The 22,247-nt window shown below is 33.3% G+C and overlaps 4 protein-coding genes across 4 annotated transcripts; 3 read left to right on the top strand and 1 right to left on the bottom strand.

Annotated features, from left to right (window-relative positions):
* Positions 1-208: 208 nt before the first annotated feature.
* Positions 209-2,515, top strand: N7509_014197 (uncharacterized protein; the record flags this gene model as incomplete). The annotated part of the gene is made up of 3 exons (XM_056638834.1): positions 209-1,022; positions 1,099-1,512; positions 1,575-2,515. The coding sequence occupies 3 exons, from the start codon at positions 209-211 to the stop codon at positions 2,513-2,515; spliced, it is 2,169 nt and encodes a 722-aa protein (XP_056480823.1).
* Positions 2,516-3,192: 677 nt separating this feature from the next.
* On the bottom strand, positions 3,193-4,430 carry N7509_014196 (porphobilinogen synthase HEM2; the record flags this gene model as incomplete). The annotated part of the gene is made up of 3 exons (XM_056638833.1): positions 3,193-3,620; positions 3,685-4,096; positions 4,212-4,430. The coding sequence occupies 3 exons, from the start codon at positions 4,428-4,430 to the stop codon at positions 3,193-3,195; spliced, it is 1,059 nt and encodes a 352-aa protein (XP_056480822.1).
* A 1,861-nt stretch (positions 4,431-6,291) lies between these two features.
* On the top strand, positions 6,292-6,690 carry N7509_014195 (alpha/beta hydrolase; the record flags this gene model as incomplete). The annotated part of the gene is made up of 1 exon (XM_056638832.1): positions 6,292-6,690. One exon carries the CDS (start codon positions 6,292-6,294, stop codon positions 6,688-6,690), a length of 399 nt encoding a protein of 132 aa, XP_056480821.1.
* Positions 6,691-6,836: 146 nt separating this feature from the next.
* On the top strand, positions 6,837-7,196 carry N7509_014194 (uncharacterized protein; the record flags this gene model as incomplete). The annotated part of the gene is made up of 1 exon (XM_056638831.1): positions 6,837-7,196. One exon carries the CDS (start codon positions 6,837-6,839, stop codon positions 7,194-7,196), a length of 360 nt encoding a protein of 119 aa, XP_056480820.1.
* Between the last annotated feature and the right edge of the window lie 15,051 nt (positions 7,197-22,247).

Here is a 22,247-nt window from a genome sequence, read left to right as displayed (position 1 = left end):
CGCTTTTCGGCGCCTCTGGGCGGTTGCTTCTATTCGGGCTTTGTGAGGCTACCTTTGCCATCCCTCTCCCTCCCTCTTGACTTTCATACCATATTGACTCGGTCACTTCCGAGATCCCCCCCCCTCCCATAACTTGTTGTGCGGGGACAAGAGGGAGTGAGTGAGTGTGCAGAGCAGAGCAGAGCGCGCGCGCGAGAGAGAGTGGACCATGACGGCCGTCGCAACCGCCCCCGTGATGAGCAACCACGAGAACGGTTCCGACCACAGTCCCTCGCGCTTCACTGCGGTAAATGGAAGGGAATCAGCATCCGGTCCATCGTCGTCAAAACCTCCCGGGAACAGCGATCATGATTCATCGTCCGGCCCGAGAGAACCAAGCCTAGGACTGGGACACTCCAACTCGGCTGAGCGCCAGGACCACGATCGCGGCAGCGGCAATTCACGCCCATCACCATCACCCAACCCCAACCCCAATCACCACAAGCGAAAGCGATCTGAATCCAGGGAGCAGCAAGATCATTCCCCACGCGATCTGTCGGGTTTCAACCGTGGCCCTCTAGATCGTCCCGTCGATGTCGACGGCCCGCCCGCTTCCAATGGAGCGGGGTCAGTGTCCGGCTCGGGCTCGGGCTCAATCTCAGAGTTCGAAACATCCCATGCTGGACCTGCATCGGCCCATCGATCCGATACCAATGATGCACCGTCCTCCACGGGGCCGTGGCCCGATTATGATTCCCAGTTGATCAGTCAGGCACAACGCGCCCAGCAGTTCGATCCGTCCGATGCTCATTTGGCGGATGCCTTGCAACGTGAAGCACAAGGTCAAGAACGGGACCTAGGCACTCGCCTCCTCCCCTCATCATCGATTGGACCGCCAAATTCTTCGACATATCCATCGGACCGTTCGCCGGCTGCCGTCCAGGTGGCACCAAAGAGGAAACGCGTCTTCAGCAATCGAACCAAGACCGGCTGTATGACATGTCGCCGGCGGAAAAAGAAATGCGACGAACAACACCCTGCCTGTAAGTGATACTGCTTATGAGAGATCTCATTAGGCAATGGGATTGTGAAGGGTTCATTGTTAACAAAGCATATTAGGCAACAATTGCATTCGTGGAGGCTTTCTATGTGAAGGTTACACGTCGCGGAGTATGTGGCAGAAGCCTTCCAGTGCCAAAGGTCCCGTTCCATTGCAGTCTAAAGATGGCTACGCCGAGGTTGGTGGTCAGTATCTACCAGAAACTCTCCAACATCACGAGCGGCCGGCGGGAATAGTCGAACACGCACACGCGGAACGCAAGATGCGACCTGCGGTGGTCGATGAGGGGAGCGGTCAGCCCAACAACAACACCAGCACCAACACCAACACCAACACCAACATCCACCCCCTCCACCACAATCACAACCTCTACCACAGCAGACGCAACCGCAACCGCAACCACAACCACAGCCACAACCGCAGCAACAACCGCAGCAACAACAACCGCCTCCACCGCCGCCGCAGCAACAGCAGTATACCACCAGCCCAACTGGCACCCATGCGTCATGGTCGAAACGAGGATGGGCCGGTGCAGCCCAGCCCGCTTACGTCTCCGAGCACATCCCAAAGCCAGATTATCGAGAAGTTCCACCCGTTCACGAAATGCCACCTCGAGAAGGCCCCCCGAAACCAGACTACGCAGTCGTACCCCCAATCCGCGAAGTTCCACCAGGCCCCCATCCCAAACCCAGCATGCCTTTATTCCAAGGCGGAGGAGTCGAGCAACAACAACAACAACAACAACGACCACCACTCCCGCCCACAGCGCCAATGGATACAAACAGCCCGCAAGCACAAGCCCGAATGGCCCTGAGCATCGAGCATCAAATTTCCGGCCGCGCGGTTTCCGGAGAAGAGACCGAAAAAGAGAAAATGATCCGAGGAGAACTTTACCGTCCCTTCGACGTGCAATTAGTCGAAGAGCGCGATCGATGTCGTCGCGCGCTGTGGCGATTCAATAACGCCTGCAACCCCGTCAACGGCCTAAGCTCGAAAGAGCAAAATCGTCTGCTGAAGGAGATTCTCGTTCCCCCTTCTGACTCCGTTACCAACTCGCCGTCCGGCATGTCTGGTGCCCCTCGCTCCATTGGCTCGATCGGTCAAGGTGCCGTTGTCGAAAGTTCGTTCACATGCAACTACGGGTATAATATCCACATTGGTGAAGATGTGATGATTTCCCAAGGTTGTTTGTTTGTGGATGACTGCATTATCAATATCGGGGCTCATACTTGGATTGGGCCGAATGTTACTTTGCTCAGTTCTATGGCTCATTCTAGTATGCAGGAACGCAAGGGATCGCAGAGTCGATACCAGGGGAGACCGGTTACTATTGAAGAGGATTGCTATCTTGGGGCTGGTTGTACGATTTATCCTGGTGTGCATCTGGGTCGTGGGGCTTATATTGCGCCTGGGGAGGTGGTTAAGACTCATATTGTTGCTTATGGTTTTCAGGGGTTTAAGCCTAGCTATATGTGAGATGGGATGAGGTGATGTGAAGTGGAATGGAGTGAAGATTAAAGAAGTGCTAATGAGGAAACCCCCCCTGGAGGGGGTGTGATTCCCCCCAATATTGTTTTGATTTTCTTTTCTACATGTTTGTCTCTTTTTTCTTTTTTTTTCCAGGGATGCGATGCGATGTGCCCGATGTAACCAGTGGCCCATACATACCCTTGGATGTTCGATTTTGTTTCTCTTATCTGTGACACCCATCTAGGCGATTTGACGTCGTGTTTACACCCCCTATTGTTCCCCTATTGTTATTTTTATGCTTGTTTCATTCTTCATTCTCTACTATTTTCCTTGTTGCAATACCTAAGTCAGTATATATCTACAAATGTGAATATGAATGATGTTCAAGCTTTTATTTTCATTGCCATTGAATATGCCGAGATGCCGAAATGCCAAAGTAGAGAACAGAAATGAAGAGAAGAGAACAGAAGAAAAGAGAAGAGAGGGGATGAATTGTAGATACAACCGGCTCGTAAATAATAAAAAGTCATATGGTGGGTATCTTGGTTTTGTTGTTGGGAATTATGAATGGGTTGGGTTGGGTTGGGTTGGGTAGTGTTGTGCTGTTCATTCGTTCCATCCCAGCCCAGCCCAGTCGATATGCCAAATGCATATATTAGAAGTACCATGGCCACGGCCACATCTCACAGCCAATCAAGAAACTCAGGCGTAAAATAACTGACCACAATTCCAGCCCCAGCTCTCAAAATCCCCTCAGTACTCTCAAAAGCCATACTCTTCAAATCAAAAACACCCGCCTTGGCTCCTGCATGAATCATAGCAAACTCCCCACTAACCTGATAAGCAGCAACAGGCAAATCCTGCGCTAGATCCTTCGCATCCCGAATAATATCCAGGTAGCTACTAGCAGGTTTAACCATAATAATATCCGCCCCCTCGTTCATATCGCGAACAATCGCGCGCCGCGCCAGTCCCCGTCCGCCGGGGGGTAATTGGTAGCACCGCCGATCGCCAAAACTGGGACAAGAGCCTGCCGCATCACGGAAGGGGCCGTACAAACATCCGCTGAATTTGGCAGAGTAGGACATGAGGAGGACGCGGTGGGCGACGCCTGCTTCGATGAGTTTTAGTTTGATTCCTCGGACGCGTCCGTCGTTCATGTCTGATGGTGCGACGCAGTGTGCGCCTGCGATTGCGTAGGCTGAGAGCTACGTCTGCGATTCGGTCGACGGATTGGGCGTTATCGAGGGTTCCATCTTCGCGGAGGATACCGCAGTGGCCGTGGGATGTGTATTCGCAGAGACAGACGTCGGTTGTTATGTAGAGTTTTGGAAATCGGGTGCGTAGGAGTCGGATTGCGGAAATTACGGGGCCGGAGGGGTCGTCGGCGGATGTGCCGAGGGCATCTTTTGCGGAGGGGTGTAAGGGGACGCCGAAGAGCATTACTGAGCTTAGGCCCTTGCGGATTAGAGGGGCGAGGAAGGGGATTAGTTTGTTGACGCCTCGGCGGTATTGGTTTGGGAGGGAGGGGATTGGTGTTTCTTCGTCGGGGTTGTCGGTTATGAAGAGCGGGTAGATGAGCATTTCCTGGGGGGTTGTTAGTAAGGGTGGTTTATTGAATGAATGAGGCGCGAGGCATTTTGGGATGGATTCTGGGTGGGTTCTCTCCTTCCCGTGGTCTTGGTGTGGTGTGGTGGTGTACCTTTGTCAATTGGCGCTCTGCTTGCCATGATCGGCTCAGTGGGTGACTGTATCCAGCATGGAGTTGGCTGGAGATATCTCCAGAGATGCTGACACTGGTGGCTGTGGTGCTGGCGTATGATCGAGCAGCGCGTGACTGGGCATGGGAGATTGTTGAACCACGCTCATCTGCGTTTGAGTCGCGAAATGCGATGTCGGAAACAAGATTTGAGAAGGACATTTTGGGTGTTTGGGGGAATTGAGCCCAGGATTGATTGTGCTGGGGATACAGAGGAGAAGGAGAGATTTTTAAGATGGAGGGCGGGGGCCAGTGGCGGAATCAGAAGGCGGGAATGTGACCGGTCATGCCGAGGAACGCGGGTAAGGCGAATGACTTGCATTGTGATTGGTCCAGGCGGAGTTGGCCGGAGAACTTGGTACATACAGTATGTTTGTACGTATGTATGGTATGTTACCCCACGATTTTGTATATATACATACCCCCAGGTCATCAATTATTGTAGTTGCTGTAGATCAACATAGTATTTAGTATTTTATGTGAAATAAAGTTCTTTATTGACTGTGCCCCATCTTCAATTTCATAGAGACGTTTCTTCTTCTCAATCTTCGTCCGAATCCATTTCACTCAAAGGTATAGGATGAACGACGTCTCTGATGAAAGAAAGTGATTCGATGTAGCAGCCTAGATCGCTGTGAGCTGTGTCTGATAGGCTTGGTGATCGACTTCTAACCCTGCAATTTGATGTCCAGCGCCACTATCGACGTCATCAACAAAAGTCTTGAACTCGGAGATGTGCCGCGCTTTGTTACAATAAGGTATGAAGAGGGAACTGTCGCTGATTCAGTTGAAATTGAAGCTGTACATGCCTCGGAAGTGGCTCGGGTTTCTTGAGCTTATGAGGGTGGCCGTGGCCGTGGTTGCTACTGGTTTGATATTCTGGATATTTCTTTCCCAAGGCCGGGGGATTCTACCACTTGTCGCTACATAGCGAAGCCAATATTTATTGACATTCTGAGCGGCGGCGGCGGTGTCTTAAAGCACCAGGGGGCCATTCAACAGCTTCTTGATCGAGCTCAGAATATCACAAATTCTTTCCAGATCATGATAAGCATCACATATTACCCAGAGACTATTTGTTGTAAGTTCGATTTCTGTAGCTTGATTCTAGAGCAATGTGACTATAAGTTCTTTCTTATAGGGCTTAGAAGTCGATCTAAACTTTTGAGCGCTGATTTAACAGACCCTAAATGCGAACTTATCTCACTATCTGCACCCTAGAATCCCAGGACTTATGGTATTGACAATTTTGTCCAGACATGAAGAAATTGAGCTTGAGATCAAGGTATTGTTTAAGCCAGAGATCGTATCACTCAAACTAAATATGCATAGGTCACAACCACAACCACCACTATTAAATTCTCTACTCGCACTGAATGATTTCCCATCAGCAATGAGTGTAGGTGAATCAGAAACATCTCAAGGGATAGCAACCTCATTACTATTTTCTCTTGATGAAAGTGTAAGCAACAACCCATTATCCCCAATAGGACTAGCTCTGATAAAGTATTATCGGATAGAATACGATGGATTAATAATTCATTATTATATAGCCTCCCTAGGCTAAGACTACCACGGCTGTAGTTATAACAGTTCCCGATATTATCTCTTCTTGAATTATTGTCGAAGTTAAATCCCTAGTTGCAGATGTGGAGTTGGGCAAGTCTGAAACTCTATCACAAGCCACAGCTATCCCACCGGTAGTTATTATAGTTACGCTTTTTAGTTATATGGCCTTGTTTGGATTTGAGATAGGTTCGTTGTAATGGGGTATTGGTTGCTTTACTGCAGTGCTCCCGTCAGGCCCCGCGGGCCCGAGAATCCCTTCCTCCGCGAGCTTATCTCCAACCGCACGCGGAGACACTTTGACCACAGCACACTTGATTTCATCAAAACCAATAAGGTTGCCTTGAAGACCTGCAATTATGCTATAGACGTCCTTACTCGCACATATTGTTATCACGTCTTCGCCAAATATCTCTGTTTCATTTTTTGGGGTTTTTGATCAGCCATTTCCGCCCAAATGTCTGGTGAAGCACTATCGCGACCACCGTTGGATGCTGGCATAGCAGAAATCCTTTCCAAATTACCACCAATGCATTTCCCAACGAATTCGGATGAAATATCTCAATTTCACGAAGCTGTTTTGGAGAGTCTTGCCCCGGCTACCGATGCAATTCTCTCAGATCCGAATATCCAAATTGAATCGTCGCAAATAAATGGTCCCCGTGGCGATATCCCTTTGGTTATCTTACGACCAAAGTCCGCAATATCATCCTCTGACCTTTGCCCTGGCATACTCTTCCTCCATGGTGGTGCTATGATAAGTGGAAACCCTTTCAATGGGTTAAACATTGTTAGCGATATGATTACAGAACTTAATGCAGTCGTCATAAGTGTTGATTATCGTCTTGCCCCTTAGGCACCAGGACCTCGGCCTGGTTGAAGATTGCTATGCAGCTTTAGTGTGGATCGGGAGTCACACGCATCAGCTGGGTATTGATGAAGACCGTTTGTTGGTTGTAGGGGGGGTCAGCTGGCGGTGGACTAGCAGCAGGCACTGTACTTATGGCAAGAGATCAACAAGCACCCAAGTTATGCGGGCAGCTTCTTTCCGGGCCGATGCTCGACGACCGAAACACAACCGTCTCGGCACAGCAGTCCCTTGATTTAAATGATGGATCTTACGACACAACCCAGAATCGAACAGCGTGGGGTTTTGTACTGGGGGATCGTGCTGCGGGCTCCGATGTCAGCTGCTACAACGTTGCACCAGCCAGAGCACATGATCTTTTTCGGCTCCCGCAAGCTTATATTGATGTTGGGTTGAATAAGCTATTCAGGGATGAGGCTGTGGCTTACACACTGAGAATGTGGGAAGGCGGATCCCAAGCCGATTTGCACGTCTGGGCTGGAGGGTGCCTGTAATGGTACTAAGGAGCTGGCTAGTGACCAGTTGACCAGGTGATTGATAGAGATTAAAAGCTATAATACGTAGTAGACAATGAAACTGATTCTTGAAAAACCTTCAAAGAATCGAGTGGTAATTATCTGTTTAATATAACAAAGAGTCTGGAGATCTATTCTGAATCGAATATAGATCAGGGTAGTATCAATACTGTTATAATCCTATATTATCTAGTAATACTAATAGAATTAACCTCTGTTAGGTCTGTATTATAATCTTATTAGATATCTTAATAGGATAGACTAGATCTCTCTTGATCCTAATAGAGCTAGGGCTTACTACTAATTTAATAGATTCTGTAATAACTTATCCTCTTCTTTTAAAGAAGTCTATTCCCAGTATTATAAAACAGAACTATGAATATTATCCTATAATATCTAAGATCTAGTTAAGAATACAACTAGGATCTAGTTAAAGATATAACTAAGATCCAGTTAAGAATATAACTAAGATCTAGTTAAAAGGCCTAATAACCCTAAAAAACACCGGATCTTCGGTATACTAGATAACCGGCCGGATATTCAGTATACTAGGTATCTGACTAGATATTCGGTATATTAGATAGCCGGCCGGATAGCTAGATAACCAGCTATCTGGTATAATTATTCTAAGGTTAAATAGGGCCTTCTTCCCTAAAGAAATATACAATACAACACACCTAGAACATATATATAATAATCAGAATCCTCTATAATCAAGCAACTAAGTCCTTAATCTTATTGATTACTCAGTAATCAACTATCTATAATAATTCCTCTTATATCTATATTCCCCTAAGCCTAGTAAGACCTTTACAGTCTTATAGTATATATTATAGTTTTTAACTATTTTATATAGATATTTGTCTGATATTTTTATATTTATAATATTGCTTAGTATATATTTAAGGGCTTTAGGACCAATATAGCCTAATCTTTTATGCCAGTTATTTATCTCTATATCTTTATCTTCTAGATATAGTAGCTTATTTTGATATTTTATATTAAATATCTTATTAGGGTATAGTATATTAGTATTGGTTTTATATAGGGTGTAATGGTTACTAAGTTGTCAGGCTAGAGACCTGTGACTAGGCAAGGATATCAGATAGTAGAGATCAGATTAGACAGTTAATATACAGACTAATTCTTAAAGAGATTAAGAATTCTGAATACTTATCGAATCTTAAATATATTAGGGTTTAGATAGGCCTTAATATACAGATAACTTAAAGAGGATTCAGCTTTAGATCAGCGTTAAGTATCTAAGGTATTATATACTCAGAATCCTATAATAATTTATCCTTCTCTCTAAGTAATAGCCGGCCTAGCTATTAATAAAGATAAGAATTAGATTAAATAATCTAAACTTAATAGTATTACCTTAGTTAAAGGCTCCTAGGCTTATCCTAATTTAGGTATATTTATATATAGATATAAATAGAGTAATATACTCTCTTTATTATCTCTATAATAAAAGCTTTCTTCTATAGCTCTTTTAATCCTTACTTTTTTCTTATCTTTATTCTCTATAGTCTATTTTTTTCTTAATCTTAATTTATTATCTCTTTACTATATTAGCTACTACTACTACTGCTAGTACTATAGGTACTCTAATTATAGTTATAGATTCTTCTAGAGATACTAAGAATACTACTTATTAAGATAAAGGTTATATAAAAGATAAGGATTATACTTCTTCTACTTCTGCTAGAGATAATAGAGATAATAGAGATAATAGTAATAATAGACTATTAGAAGATAATAAGTCTGGTAATAATTCTTATCCTTTTTATACTCTCTTTATATATTCTTTCTTTACTACTTATATAAAGTATATAGCAGAGATAGTCCTTTATCCTCCTAAGAATAAGATTCCTAAAATTTAGTATAACTAAAATTATACTAATTCTGTTTTCTATACTCTGTATAAGGATAACAGTAAGTCTTACTTTTAGATATAGTACTTCTTTTAGTTTAATTTAAGTCTAATTTAATACTAACTCTGCTTAGATATTCTATAGAATCTATAGTAATTTATACGAGCTTTAACTTATCTTTAACTAGATATATAAGGTTAAAGCTAGTAGTACTGCTACTTCTGTTTCTAGGGCTACTATTTCTACCTAGAATATTATAAATATAACTATAACTATATTAGGGTTATATTATCTTCTAGTCTTCTACTATAAGATAATCTCTATTTATCTCTCTAAGTATAAGCTTTATTTTAATACTAAAAATACAGACTAGGCCTTATTAAGTTATATTAAGTTTATAGCTAGGTAATAGAAGAAGTTAAATACTAAAGTTAGTTTATCTTCTGCTCTGTCTTCTTACTATTCTAATAATTTTCTATACTTATAGATTAGTAATATAGATTTTAGCCTCTAGTAGAGTAATATTTAATCTTTCTTCTAGAAGGTTATAGCTAGTTATCTATAAGATATTACTTTAGATAGAGAAGCTACTTTAACTCTGGCTATAATCTAAACTACTACTAATATTTAAGCTCTAGTAGATATATATAGTTTATCTTAGTAAGCTTCTAGGTTTATCTTCTCTTTTCTAAGGTTTAAATAGCCTTATTTAGTATTAATCTTAGACCTATAGACTTTTTCTTTATTATCTTTCTTTTTATAACTAGTATAATATATAAGATAATTATTATTAAATTAGTAGTATTTCCTAGTAGTATTCTAGAGATTTTATTATCTTTATAATATAGTTTTCTTTATTTTCTTTCTTCTAAATAAATTTATTATACCTTATATATTCTTTAAGTAATCTGTAGATTTCTATTAGTTATATTCTAATAGCTAGCTAGTTTATTTAATATAATAGTATTATGAATATTATACAGATATAACTAAGATCCAGTTAAAGATATAACTAGGATCTAGTTGAAGATATAACTAAGATCTAGTTAAAGATATAACTAAGATTTAGTTAAAAGGCTTAGTAACCCTAAAAAACACCGGATCTTCGGTATACTAGGTAGCCGGCCAGATCTTCGGTATACTTAGTATCCGACCGGATATTCGGTATACTAGATAACCGGCCGGATAGCTAGATAACCGGCCGGATAGCTGGAATACTAGCTATCCGGTATAACTATTCTAAGGTTAAATAGGGCCTTCTTTCCTTTAGAAATAATAATATACAACAATCAGAATCCTCTATAATCAAGCAACTAAGTCCTTAATCTTATTGATTACTCAGTAATCAACTATCTATAATAATTCCTCCTTTATCTATATTCCCCTAAGCCTAGTAAGACCTTTGCAGTCTTATAGGTTATGAGCCCGGATTGTCTATATCTGGCTATACCACCTTTTTATATATACTTTTTGCCCTCTTTTTTATTTATCTCCTATTTGGGAACTTTTGAAGTCTAAAAATATTAAATCCGAGATACCCCCATATTTGGCCGAAATCTCAACAAACCTCAAAAAAAAAAAAAATTATACAAAACCTATTGATATATATATATATCTATATATATATATATATATATATATACTATGGCAAATCTTCAAAAAATTGAGGTGCCTAAGCTCTCAGGCATCGAAAATTATACTACATGGTCAATTAGGGCCTACGCTCTATTGGTCAAAGAGGATTTAGGGTTCGATACCCTAGACCCAGATGGAACAATATCCGATGAAACCACTATAACTCCTGCAAAAAACAGGAAGGCACTAGCTATTATTAAGCTATTGTGTGACGATAATCCTTTATTATATATAAAGGATGAAACTAGTGCTATTCAGGCCTAGAATACCCTAAAGGAATTATTTAATCCTAAGGGTTTTACTACTGAATTCCTAGTATTAAAAGAATTTTTTAATACTACTCTGGGAGATTTTGACACTATGGAGCAATACCTTAATAAGGTAAAACTGCTTATTAGTGACCTAAAATCTAAAGAGATTATACTGCCTAATCAGGTAGTTATTGCCTGGATTTTGAATAGTCTAGACGAAGATTATTCAGGATTTATACAAAATATTACACAATCTCTGCGTAATGATCCTAAGGCATATACTATTGATTCACTAATAAAATCACTTATTGATGAATCACGTGGAAAAGAAGATAATACTATTTATAGTATTAATAATTCCTTCTTTAACAAAAACAATACAAACAAAATCACCAAAAAACCATGGAAAAAACAGCCTTATAAAGGCAAATTCTGCAAAAATTGTCACAAAACCAATCATAATGTTAATGATTGTTATTTCCTATACCCTAATAAGCGTCCAGATTGGTGGAAATCAATTGATACAAACGATACAAACACTACAAACAATATAAACAACAAAAACAACAAAAACAACAAAAATAACAAAAACAAAAACCTACAAAATAACGATCAAGTTGCTGTTGTTAATACTATTCTGTCTGATTCAGATAATTTTGACACTATACCTATTCAGGATATCGATATGGAGATTGATAATCTTCTATTAGATCTTGATAATGATGTAAGTGTTAATAATACCCCTAATACTAAAAATAACAAAAATATACTTACAAATAATAAAGGTTATCTAGGCAAACTGCCCTATCAGATTGGACCTATTTGTAATTTTGTTATTGATACTGCTGCTACTGTCTCTGTTATTACAAATTTAAATTATTTTTGTTATAAACAAGCAGTAAATGAATCAGTGAACTGGGGAAAAGCACTAAAAATACCAATAAAATATAAAGGAACTGTTATTATACAGACTAATCTAAACTATATATATATAATGCATAATGTGCTATATATGCCTGAATTAGGTATTAATATACTAAGTACCAATAGACTAAAAGGTATATCTATTTTCAAAGAAAATAGTGTATATATATATAATAATAAAAAACCAACAATAAAAGGATATAAAGATACCCTATATAAAACCAATACTAATATACTATATCCTAATAAGATACATAATATAAAATATCAAAATAAGCTACTATATCTAGAAGATAAAGATATAGAGATAAATAACTGGCATAGAAGATTAGGCCATATTGGCCCTAAAGCTCTTAAATATATACTAAGTAATATTATAAATATAAAAATATCAGACAAATACTTATATAAAATAGTTAAAAACTGTGATATATGCCTAAGATCTAAGGCAAAAAGATATATAAATAAAAGGTCTAATAATACTACACTCTATAGAAGAGGAGAAAGACTACATAGTGATATAGGTGGTCCTATAACACCAAAAACATATAATAACTATATATATTATATAACGTTTCTAGATAAGCAAACCCGCTATCTATTTACTATATTATTAAAAAATAAAAACCAAGCAATAACAGCTTTAAAAAGGATAAAAGCCTTAATAAAAAATCAAATTGGTATAAATATAAAACAACTATTTACTGATAATGGTAAAGAATATATTAATAAACCAATTAAAAATATAACAAATAAATATGGTATTATACATAATACTAGTCCTGCTTATACAAAGGAGCCTAATGGCCTAATAGAGCGTATAAATCTTACCTTATTAAATAAGGTAAGGGCAATGCTGGCCAATAGTAATTGTCCTAAATACCTATGGGGTGAAGCCTTATTGGCAGCTACCTATTTATATAATAGAACACCACATAGTGCTCTAGGGTTTAAAACACCCTATGAGTTATATAATAAAACAAAACCCTCTATCGATATATATAATCAATTAAAAATATGGGGTTCTACTGCTTATTATACTATTAATAAGCAAATAACTAAGCTAGAACCTAGGCAGGAAAAGGCTATATTAGTAGGCTATACTGATTATGGCCACTATAAGCTTTATATACCTAATAAAAGGACTACAATAATATCAAGAGATATTACAATCCTAGAAAATAAATACTATAATTTTGATAGTATTAAGGATAATATAACTAATATATCTCTAAACAATAATAAAAGGGTTACCCTGAAAACCCTAAACCCCAAACCTTTAATACATAAGATGAATACAAGAGCAACAGAATATATAAAAATAGCAGAGGATCCCTCTCATAAAATTGAGGTTCAAATACCAATAAAAAATAATATATACTATAATAATAACAATAATAATATACTCTATACTCTGTCTGATACAGCAGTAGAAGCTATATATAGGCCTATATATAGTAGTGTATTAAACTTTGTTTTAACTATAACTACTATAAAGGAGCCTAATACACTAAAACAGGCCCTAGAAGGCCCTGATAGCCTATATTGGCAAAAGGCCTGTATAGCTGAAAATAATGCCCTAGTTAGCCAAAAGACCTGGGATATTGTTGATATACCTAATAATATAACCCCTATAAATGGCCGATGGGTTTTTAAGATGAAACCTACTATAAACAGAACAGCCAATAATACTAGTCATATTACTAATAGTGATAATACTATTAGATATAAAGCTAGATGGGTTATACAAGGTTTTAATCAAAGATTAGGAATAGATTTCCTAGAAACCTTTTCAACAACATGCCGAACAGAATCATGGCATATGCTATTACTAATAGCTGTTAATAAAGGCCTATATATATGGCAATATGACGTTAAAAACGCTTTCTGCCATGCTAATATAGATGCTGATATATATACTATATTACCAATAGGATTATATAATAATCCTAAATATAATAATAAATGTGCAAAACTTAATAAAGCATTATACGGGTTAAAACAATCCCCTAGACTATGGTATCAATACCTAAAATCAGTACTGGAATTACTAGATTTTGAGGTATTTCCATATGATGAAGGAATATATATAAATAAAAAGGATAATTGTATACTAATATGTCACGTTGATGATATACTAGTATTGCATAAAGATCTATCCTATATAAAAGCCTTAAAAAACAATATAAATAAATCTATTGAATTAGATGAAATAGGTCAAATTACTACATTTTTAGGTAATGATATATATATTGATTATAAGGCTAAAAAGCTATATATATATCAAACAAAATATATTGATAAATTATTATCTAAATTTAACATATATAACAATAATACATACAAACCAAAAGATATACCTGGAGAACCAGGAATAAAATTAATAAAAAATACTACTACTGCTAGTAATACTGATATAAAAGAATATCAAAAAGAAATAGGCTCTCTGCTATATTTAGCCCTAAAAACAAGACCTGATATAGCCTTTCCTGTATCATATTGTGCTAGGTTTATGTCAAATCCTAGTAAAGAACATTTTAAGGCTATACACTATATATGGTGTTATATACTAAAATATAATAATAAAGGTCTAATATATAACTGCTCAGGTAATAACCTATATATTAAAGGTTATTGTGACAGTGACTGGGCAAATGATATTAATAATAGAAGATCTACTACTGGCTATATATTTAGCCTAGGTAGTGATCTAGGCCTAACTAATCCTATATCCTGGAATAGTCAGCTTCAAAAAACAGTAGCTTTATCAAGCTGCGAAGCTGAATATATGGCATTAAAAGAAGCTACAAAAGAAGCAATATATCTGAATAATATGCTTATATATATAAATGATTATCTAAATTTAGGTTATACTAATACTATACCAATAATATTAATAGACAACGAAGGAGCTAAAAAATTAGCTGAAAATCCTGAATTCCATAAGAGATCAAAGCATATTGATATAATATATCATTTTACTAGGAACGCTATACAAAATAGCCAAATAAAGCTAGTACCGATACCCTCAAAAGATAATATTGCTGATATACTTACTAAAAATATAATTAAAAATATATTTGAAAGCCATATACCAAAAATAATAACTAATATTCAAAGCTAATCCTTATATATATATATATATATAAAGATTAAGGGGGGATATGAATATTATACAGATATAACTAAGATCCAGTTAAAGATATAACTAGGATCTAGTTGAAGATATAACTAAGATCTAGTTAAAGATATAACTAAGATTTAGTTAAAAGGCTTAGTAACCCTAAAAAACACCGGATCTTCGGTATACTAGGTAGCCGGCCAGATCTTCGGTATACTTAGTATCCGACCGGATATTCGGTATACTAGATAACCGGCCGGATAGCTAGATAACCAGCCGGATAGCTGGAATACTAGCTATCCGGTATAACTATTCTAAGGTTAAATAGGGCCTTCTTTCCTTTAGAAATAATAATATACAACAATCAGAATCCTCTATAATCAAGCAACTAAGTCCTTAATCTTATTGATTACTCAGTAATCAACTATCTATAATAATTCCTCCTTTATCTATATTCCCCTAAGCCTAGTAAGACCTTTGCAGTCTTATAAGTATAGGGTTTTATTAAAGGTTCTTTTATCTTAAATCTCTTTAACCTTCTATTTCTCTTTATCTTTAAGTTTAGATATCTATAAATTATCTTTATTTTAGCTATTCTATAGCTTAAAAAGAGAAATAAAGAAGATATTATATAATCTTAAGTACTTCTCTAATAATATAATATAATATATCTATATACTAATCTTTATAAGGATATAGAAGAGTCTAATTTATTAGGGAGATAACTTTTTCTTTTTAGCTTTAAAGTAGATATTCTTTATTAAAAGAGATATAAGAGTTCTAATCTTAAAGTCTTTTAGTTTATAATTTTTATTGTATAACTTCTGTTATATTTTCTATATAATTTAAAGCTTTCTTAAAGTTTCTTTATAAATATTTTAAAGGTAAATTATCTATTCTTTAGTACTTAGGGCTTCTTTCTTAAGTACTTTCTTTAGAGTTTAGACTTAGAAGTTAGAATTATATCCTAGTAATATATAGAAGAGGGTTTTATTAGTAGATATATTAATAGTATTATTATATATAAATTAAGTTATCTTAAGGAGTTATATCTAATTTAATTACTTTCTATTAATAAAATACCTAAGATAGTCCTCTAGAACTTAGTTAAGTCTTTCTGTCTAGCTATTAGTTTAAGGATAGAATACTATAGAGAATTATAGTTTAATCTTTAAATAGTAGCAAAGTTATAACTAGAATCTGCTTATAAAAGTAGGACCTTAATTAGAGATAATTCTTTCTAGATTTCTATATTCTAGTTTAATTTAATTAAAGAAGAGTTTAGTAAGATTTTCTATAGATATTATTATTAATATAGAGAAGAATTAAGATAATTTTATAAGTTAATAGATAATTACTAGAATTATATTATATTCTCTTTCTTTAAAGATTATAATTAGAAGTTTTATTATAAAATCTATACTTAGCTCTATAAATAGCTAATAAAGAATTAGAAGAGATTAGAGTTTACTATAAGGTTAATATCTTAGTACTTTAACTCTCTAGTATATTAGATATATTTTAATATATTTTTAAATATCTTTTAGTAGCTTTTTCTAATAGAATTTTCTTTTTAGAAGTTTCTCTATACAGATTTTTCTAAAATATTCTATAAGTTATTTATTATAGTAAAGTTTAATTAGTTTTCTTCTTAATTTTTCTTTAATAGAAATATAGAGATAATTTTTATAGTATAATAGTTTCTTAGAGTTAATACTTTAGTATTTTTCTTTTAAGTTATCTATAATAATTATATTAGTTCTTTCTTAAATTATCTTATTATTTTCTTAGAGCTCTTTAATTAATTTTTTTAGTTTTCTTAGGGATTTATCTATAAGTAGATCTTTATTTATAGCTATAGTAAATACTATTTAAGAGAATATAAATTAAGAGTAACTTAAAATCTTATAATATATTATATTATAGCCCTAACTTAGGAAAACTTCTTTATTATTCTTTAGATCTAAATAATTAGCTTTACTAAACTTATCTATAGTTTTCTCTAGATTTTTCTAATCTATAGGGGTAGTAGTATTATTCTAAATCTAGTTTAGTTCTAACTCTAGGTTACTAGATAAGCTATTTATAGTTAGAGAGAAAGATAGTAATAGACTTCTATAGGCTAATATAGTTATACTTATTAATCTCTACTTTTCTTTATTTTTTTCTTTAGATAGTCTTATACTAATAGTAAACTACTATACTTTTATAAATAATTTAGCTATAATTCTCTTATAAATTAGTCCTAATATCTCTTCTATAGATAGAGCTTTTTCTTTTTCTAGAGTATAAGATAATCTATCTATAGGATTTATCTTATCTAAGTAGTAATATATTATAAAATTAAAAGGAGTAAGAAAGAGATACTAATATATCTATCTTTTATTAATTTTTAGTTAGTTTATAAAGAGCCTTAGATTATAATAATTAGTTAGAACTTTAATTTAGTACTAACTTTCTTTAAAATATTAATATTAGTATTTAAATAAATAAATAATTATAAATAGCTCTTAATCTAGTATTATATAATTTTATTCTATAGATAAGAACTTCTTAGACTAGAATATAATAAAGTACTATATTCTCTAGTTATCTAGTTATAAGAGGATTCTAGTTATTCTAAAATCTAATATATTAGTTTTAAGTTAGATAGATCTTTTTAGATTAAAGTAATAAAGAAAAAATATAGTTAAGAAACTATAGAGAAGATCTTAAAATATCTTTAATTCTCTATTATTTAGTTTAATACTTCTTAGTTTTTTTCTATCTTTACTCTCTTTAAAGAGTTCTATAAGTAGTAATATAATTAATAAGTATTTTTTAATAAATCTTTAATAGAAGTTATAGAATCTAAGAAAGATCTAAATATCTCTATAGAACTATAAACTAGGTGATTTAGATACTTTATTTATCTGTCTTTTTGCCTTAGCTCTTAGGCAGATATCACAGTTATTTAATATCTTATATATATTGTTGATATATATATTATTATCAATATTTTTTAGTATATAATATAGGGCCTTAGGACCTATATAGCCAAGCTTTTTATGCCAGTTGATAGTATCTTGATCAGATAGCTAATTTGTGTATAGGACCTTAATATTAGTACCCTGGTTATAGGGGCCACTCCCTAAGTTATAGGGACTACTCCCTAAATTATAGGGGCTATCCCCTAGTTTAGGGTATAACTTATTTATACAATATATAGTATTAGTATATATATTGTTATTAGTATTTTTTATATATAATATATTAGTATTTGTCCTATATAGGTTATCTTTATAACCTTTGATTATCAATATATTCTCTTTATATATAGAGACAGAATTATCTTTAAATATTAATATACCTTTAAGCTTATTAGTGCTTAGGATATTAATACCTAATTTAGGTATATATAGCACATTATACATTATATATATAAAATTCTGATTTATTCTAATAGTAATAGAACCCTTATATTTAATAGGAATCTTAAGTACTTTGCCCTAGTTAACTGTTTTAGATACTGGTTTTTTATAGAAGAAATAACTAATATTTATTATAACAGATATAGTAACAGCAGTATTAATAACAAAATTATAAATAGGTCTAATTTGATAGGTTAACTTTTTGTTACTAATATTTAAATAGCCCTTGTAAGCTTTATTCTGCTATTAGGGCAGTTTTTAGCACTTACTTCTTTAGTATCATCAATATCAAGAAGCAAATTATCAATATCTATATCAAGATCTTAATTAGTCAGGAATTTGTCTGAAAATAGCCTAGTTTGGTCAGTTTTGTCTAATTATTTGTTTTCGTCTGATCTTTTTGGTATATCTTCCTCTAATAATATAGCGTTAATTATTACTATATTCTTATCCTTTTACTACCTAACTAGATTAGGCTTATTTAGTTTGTTTGTATTATTATGCCACTAATTAGGATACTTATTAGGATACAGATAGAAGTAATTATCTGTATAATGATTAGTTATTTTGTAATTTTAGCAAAATTTACCTTAATAAGGTAGTTTTTTCTAAGGTTTTTTAATATTTTGGTTTCTGCCTTATTTATTAGGTATTATTTTGCCTTAGTGAGTATATAGATAATAGAATAGAGTATAACGAAATAGCTTTTTATTTAGTTTGCCTTATTTGTTTTGTTTTATACTATATATAGTATTTTTGTCCTTACTATAAGATTCGTTAATTAGGTATTTAACCAAGGTTTCAAAGGTATAGGCCTTAGGGTTATTATATAAGGATTATATAATATTTTGAGTAAATACTAAATATTCCTTATTCAGACTGTTTAAAACCTAGGTAATTACTACCTAATTAGGTAGTATAATATCCTTTAATTTAAGGTCATTAATAAGTAATTTTATTTTACTTAGATAGGCTTCTATTGTATTAAATTCGTCTAATAACATATTGAAGAAGTCCTTCAATATAAGGAATTCAGTAGTAAAACCCTTAGGGATATATATATTATATAGGGTTTGCCATACTGCTATTACATTGGTTTCATCCGCTAAGTTTATTAAGCTTAACTATTTTTATTAAGCAGATCCTTAACTAGCTTTATTAAGCTTTAACTAGTTTTGTTAAGTCTTCTTTATTATACTTAACTAATTTTTGTTAAGCTATCTTATATTAAGAGCTTTTTATCTTCTTCTTATATATATATATTCAGAAGAACGTTAGCTATTCTTATTCTTAAATAGCTTAAACCTATTCTAGATCTATTAAGATACTATTTTAACTAATAATAAAGCTAAAGAATTTAACTTATAGCTTATAAAAGCTATATTTTAATACTTTAATAAATAGTTATATCTTCTATAGCCTTTTAAATATAAGACTTAGGTATTTTATATATTCTTTATATATCTTTAAGAAGATAAGAATATTATTAAAGTATATAATATAAATAATATTAAGAAGATTATTAAGTATAGTATAGATATAGCTTTAAAATATTATAGGTACGTTAGTAAGGCTAAAGAGTATAACTATATATTTAAAATAGCTATATCTTATACAGAAAGCTATTTTCTATTCTTCTTCTTCTTAAATATAAATCTAATAGTATATATTCTATATATCTATTTTACTAAGAAATCTAGCCCTAGAAAGATAGTTAAGAATCTCTAAGATAAAGAGCAGAGAATACCGGTTTTTAACAGAAACTTTATTCAATCTTTAATAATTAATATAGAGATATAGTCTTCTATTTTTCTTAGGTATAAATAGGATAGATATATCTATAGAGCTCTTAGAGGGTTAGATTTAATTATTCTCTAGATTTTTATTAAGATACTTCTATAACTCTATAAGTTCTACTTATAAGAGAGAATAGATTAGGCTATATAGGAGTAATATATCTTCTTTAAGATTAATTAAATAATTAGTTTCTTTCTATAGTAATATAATCTTAGAGTTTTATATCTTAAATATATCCTAAAATACTAATAACTTAGGGAGAATTTAATCCTAGTTTATAGTTAATTTTTCTTCTTCTTCTAGAGAAAGCTAGATTTTTTTAGGTATTTTAATAACTATAAATATATAAGCTTAGTTTTTATATACTTTTATAAACTAGTAAGATTCTAACTACTTTATTATCTTTTTTTTATATTTAAACTACTACTATTTTTACTATAGAACTAATATAATTTATATTTTCTAAATAGTTATATTTAATAACAGTATAGAGAACCTAGATAGATAGAAATCTCTATTAACTATAATATAAGAATATAAGAACTTTTATTTAGTTTCTTAAGAGTTATATATAATAATTAGAATAGTCTATATACTATAGGTAGGGGTATCTTATTAGCCTACTACTTCTAAAAGAAGAGTATTATACTTTACTTAATTAAAGTAATATTTCTAGATAAATTTATAGCTAATAAGATCTATCTCTATATAGGTATTAATATCTATATATATTTTAATATTATTTTAGATATAAATTAGAATATAGAGATAGATAACTATTTCTACTTAAGGCCTTAAGTAGGTTTCTTAGATCCTGCTTCTAGGACTTTTAGCAGTAAATAATATTTACTTATCTAGTAACCTAGTTTACTATAGTTAAAATAAGAGCTAGAGAGTATTTTATTAAAGAAACTAGATAGACTAGTTCTAATAATAGAAATATAATTAGAATTATCTTTATTTTAAAGAAGAAACAGATAAGATCTATTTCTAAAATAAGAGAGATTTAGATTTAAATTAAAGTTATTTTAATTTAGATTTAAATTAGAGTTATTTTAATTTAGGTTTAATCTAGAGCTATAAAAGCTTCTTAAGTATAAGTACTTAGGACTCTTTTTATGAAGGGCTATAGCAACAACTATTTAATTAGGGCTAGGCCTGTATACTGTTTATAATAATCTTAAAGAAGAGTATCTATATAAGCCTCTATCTAGTTTTCCTGCAGGAAAAGGTTATATAATATAACGTAATATCTCTATAGGCCTAGGCCTGTTATAGTACCCCCCTCCTTACCTTATCTTTTAGCTAAAAGCTATAGTATTAGTATTACTATATTCTGTTTAGCAGTAACTTATAGTTAGGATATTCTTATAATATAGCCGAACTACCTCTTATTTATATCTATTACTATATAATCCTTTATCTTATCTACTAGTTCCTATATAGTCTCTGTATACCCTGTCTATTTTACTAAAACCTTAGTTTATTTACCTCTGCTAATATACCTTTCCTTATAATTAAGTATTTCCTTAACTTTATATTCTACCTTATTATTAATTTCTATAGGAGATAGCTGTATATTATTAATAAATTAAGAGGGAAATAGATCTGTAGCTGCTAGCCGTACTAACTTAACGTTGAATACTAGGTATATACTAGTTAGTATATTTAGTTATACTATATATAGTATAGGTACCCTTACTACCTTATACTGTATATATATCTAATTAAACTTTTTAGAAGGCTGTTATAAGTAAATATTATATAGATTTAGCTAAACCTTATTACTAATATAGTATATAGGGGTAGCGTACTAAGAATAGTTTACCTATTCCTATTATATTTCTTAGGTAACTATAATTACTAACTATATCTAATTAGTAGCTTCTTATAGTTATTTTACAAATAATTTATCTATAGCAGTAGACAGGGTTATTTTATCTATTTATATTATATTATTATTATTTATACTAAGAAGATTAATATAATATCTATAGGTAAAGAAGAAGAGGGAT

This window comes from Penicillium cosmopolitanum (genome assembly GCF_028827165.1).
Source record: "Penicillium cosmopolitanum strain IBT 29677 chromosome Unknown utg000013l:1.0-859999.0:1.0-860633.0, whole genome shotgun sequence".
NCBI lineage: Eukaryota > Fungi > Ascomycota > Eurotiomycetes > Eurotiales > Aspergillaceae > Penicillium > Penicillium cosmopolitanum.
The sequence above is the reverse complement of the archived record's forward strand: the minus strand, read 5'-3'. Positions and strand labels throughout refer to the sequence as shown.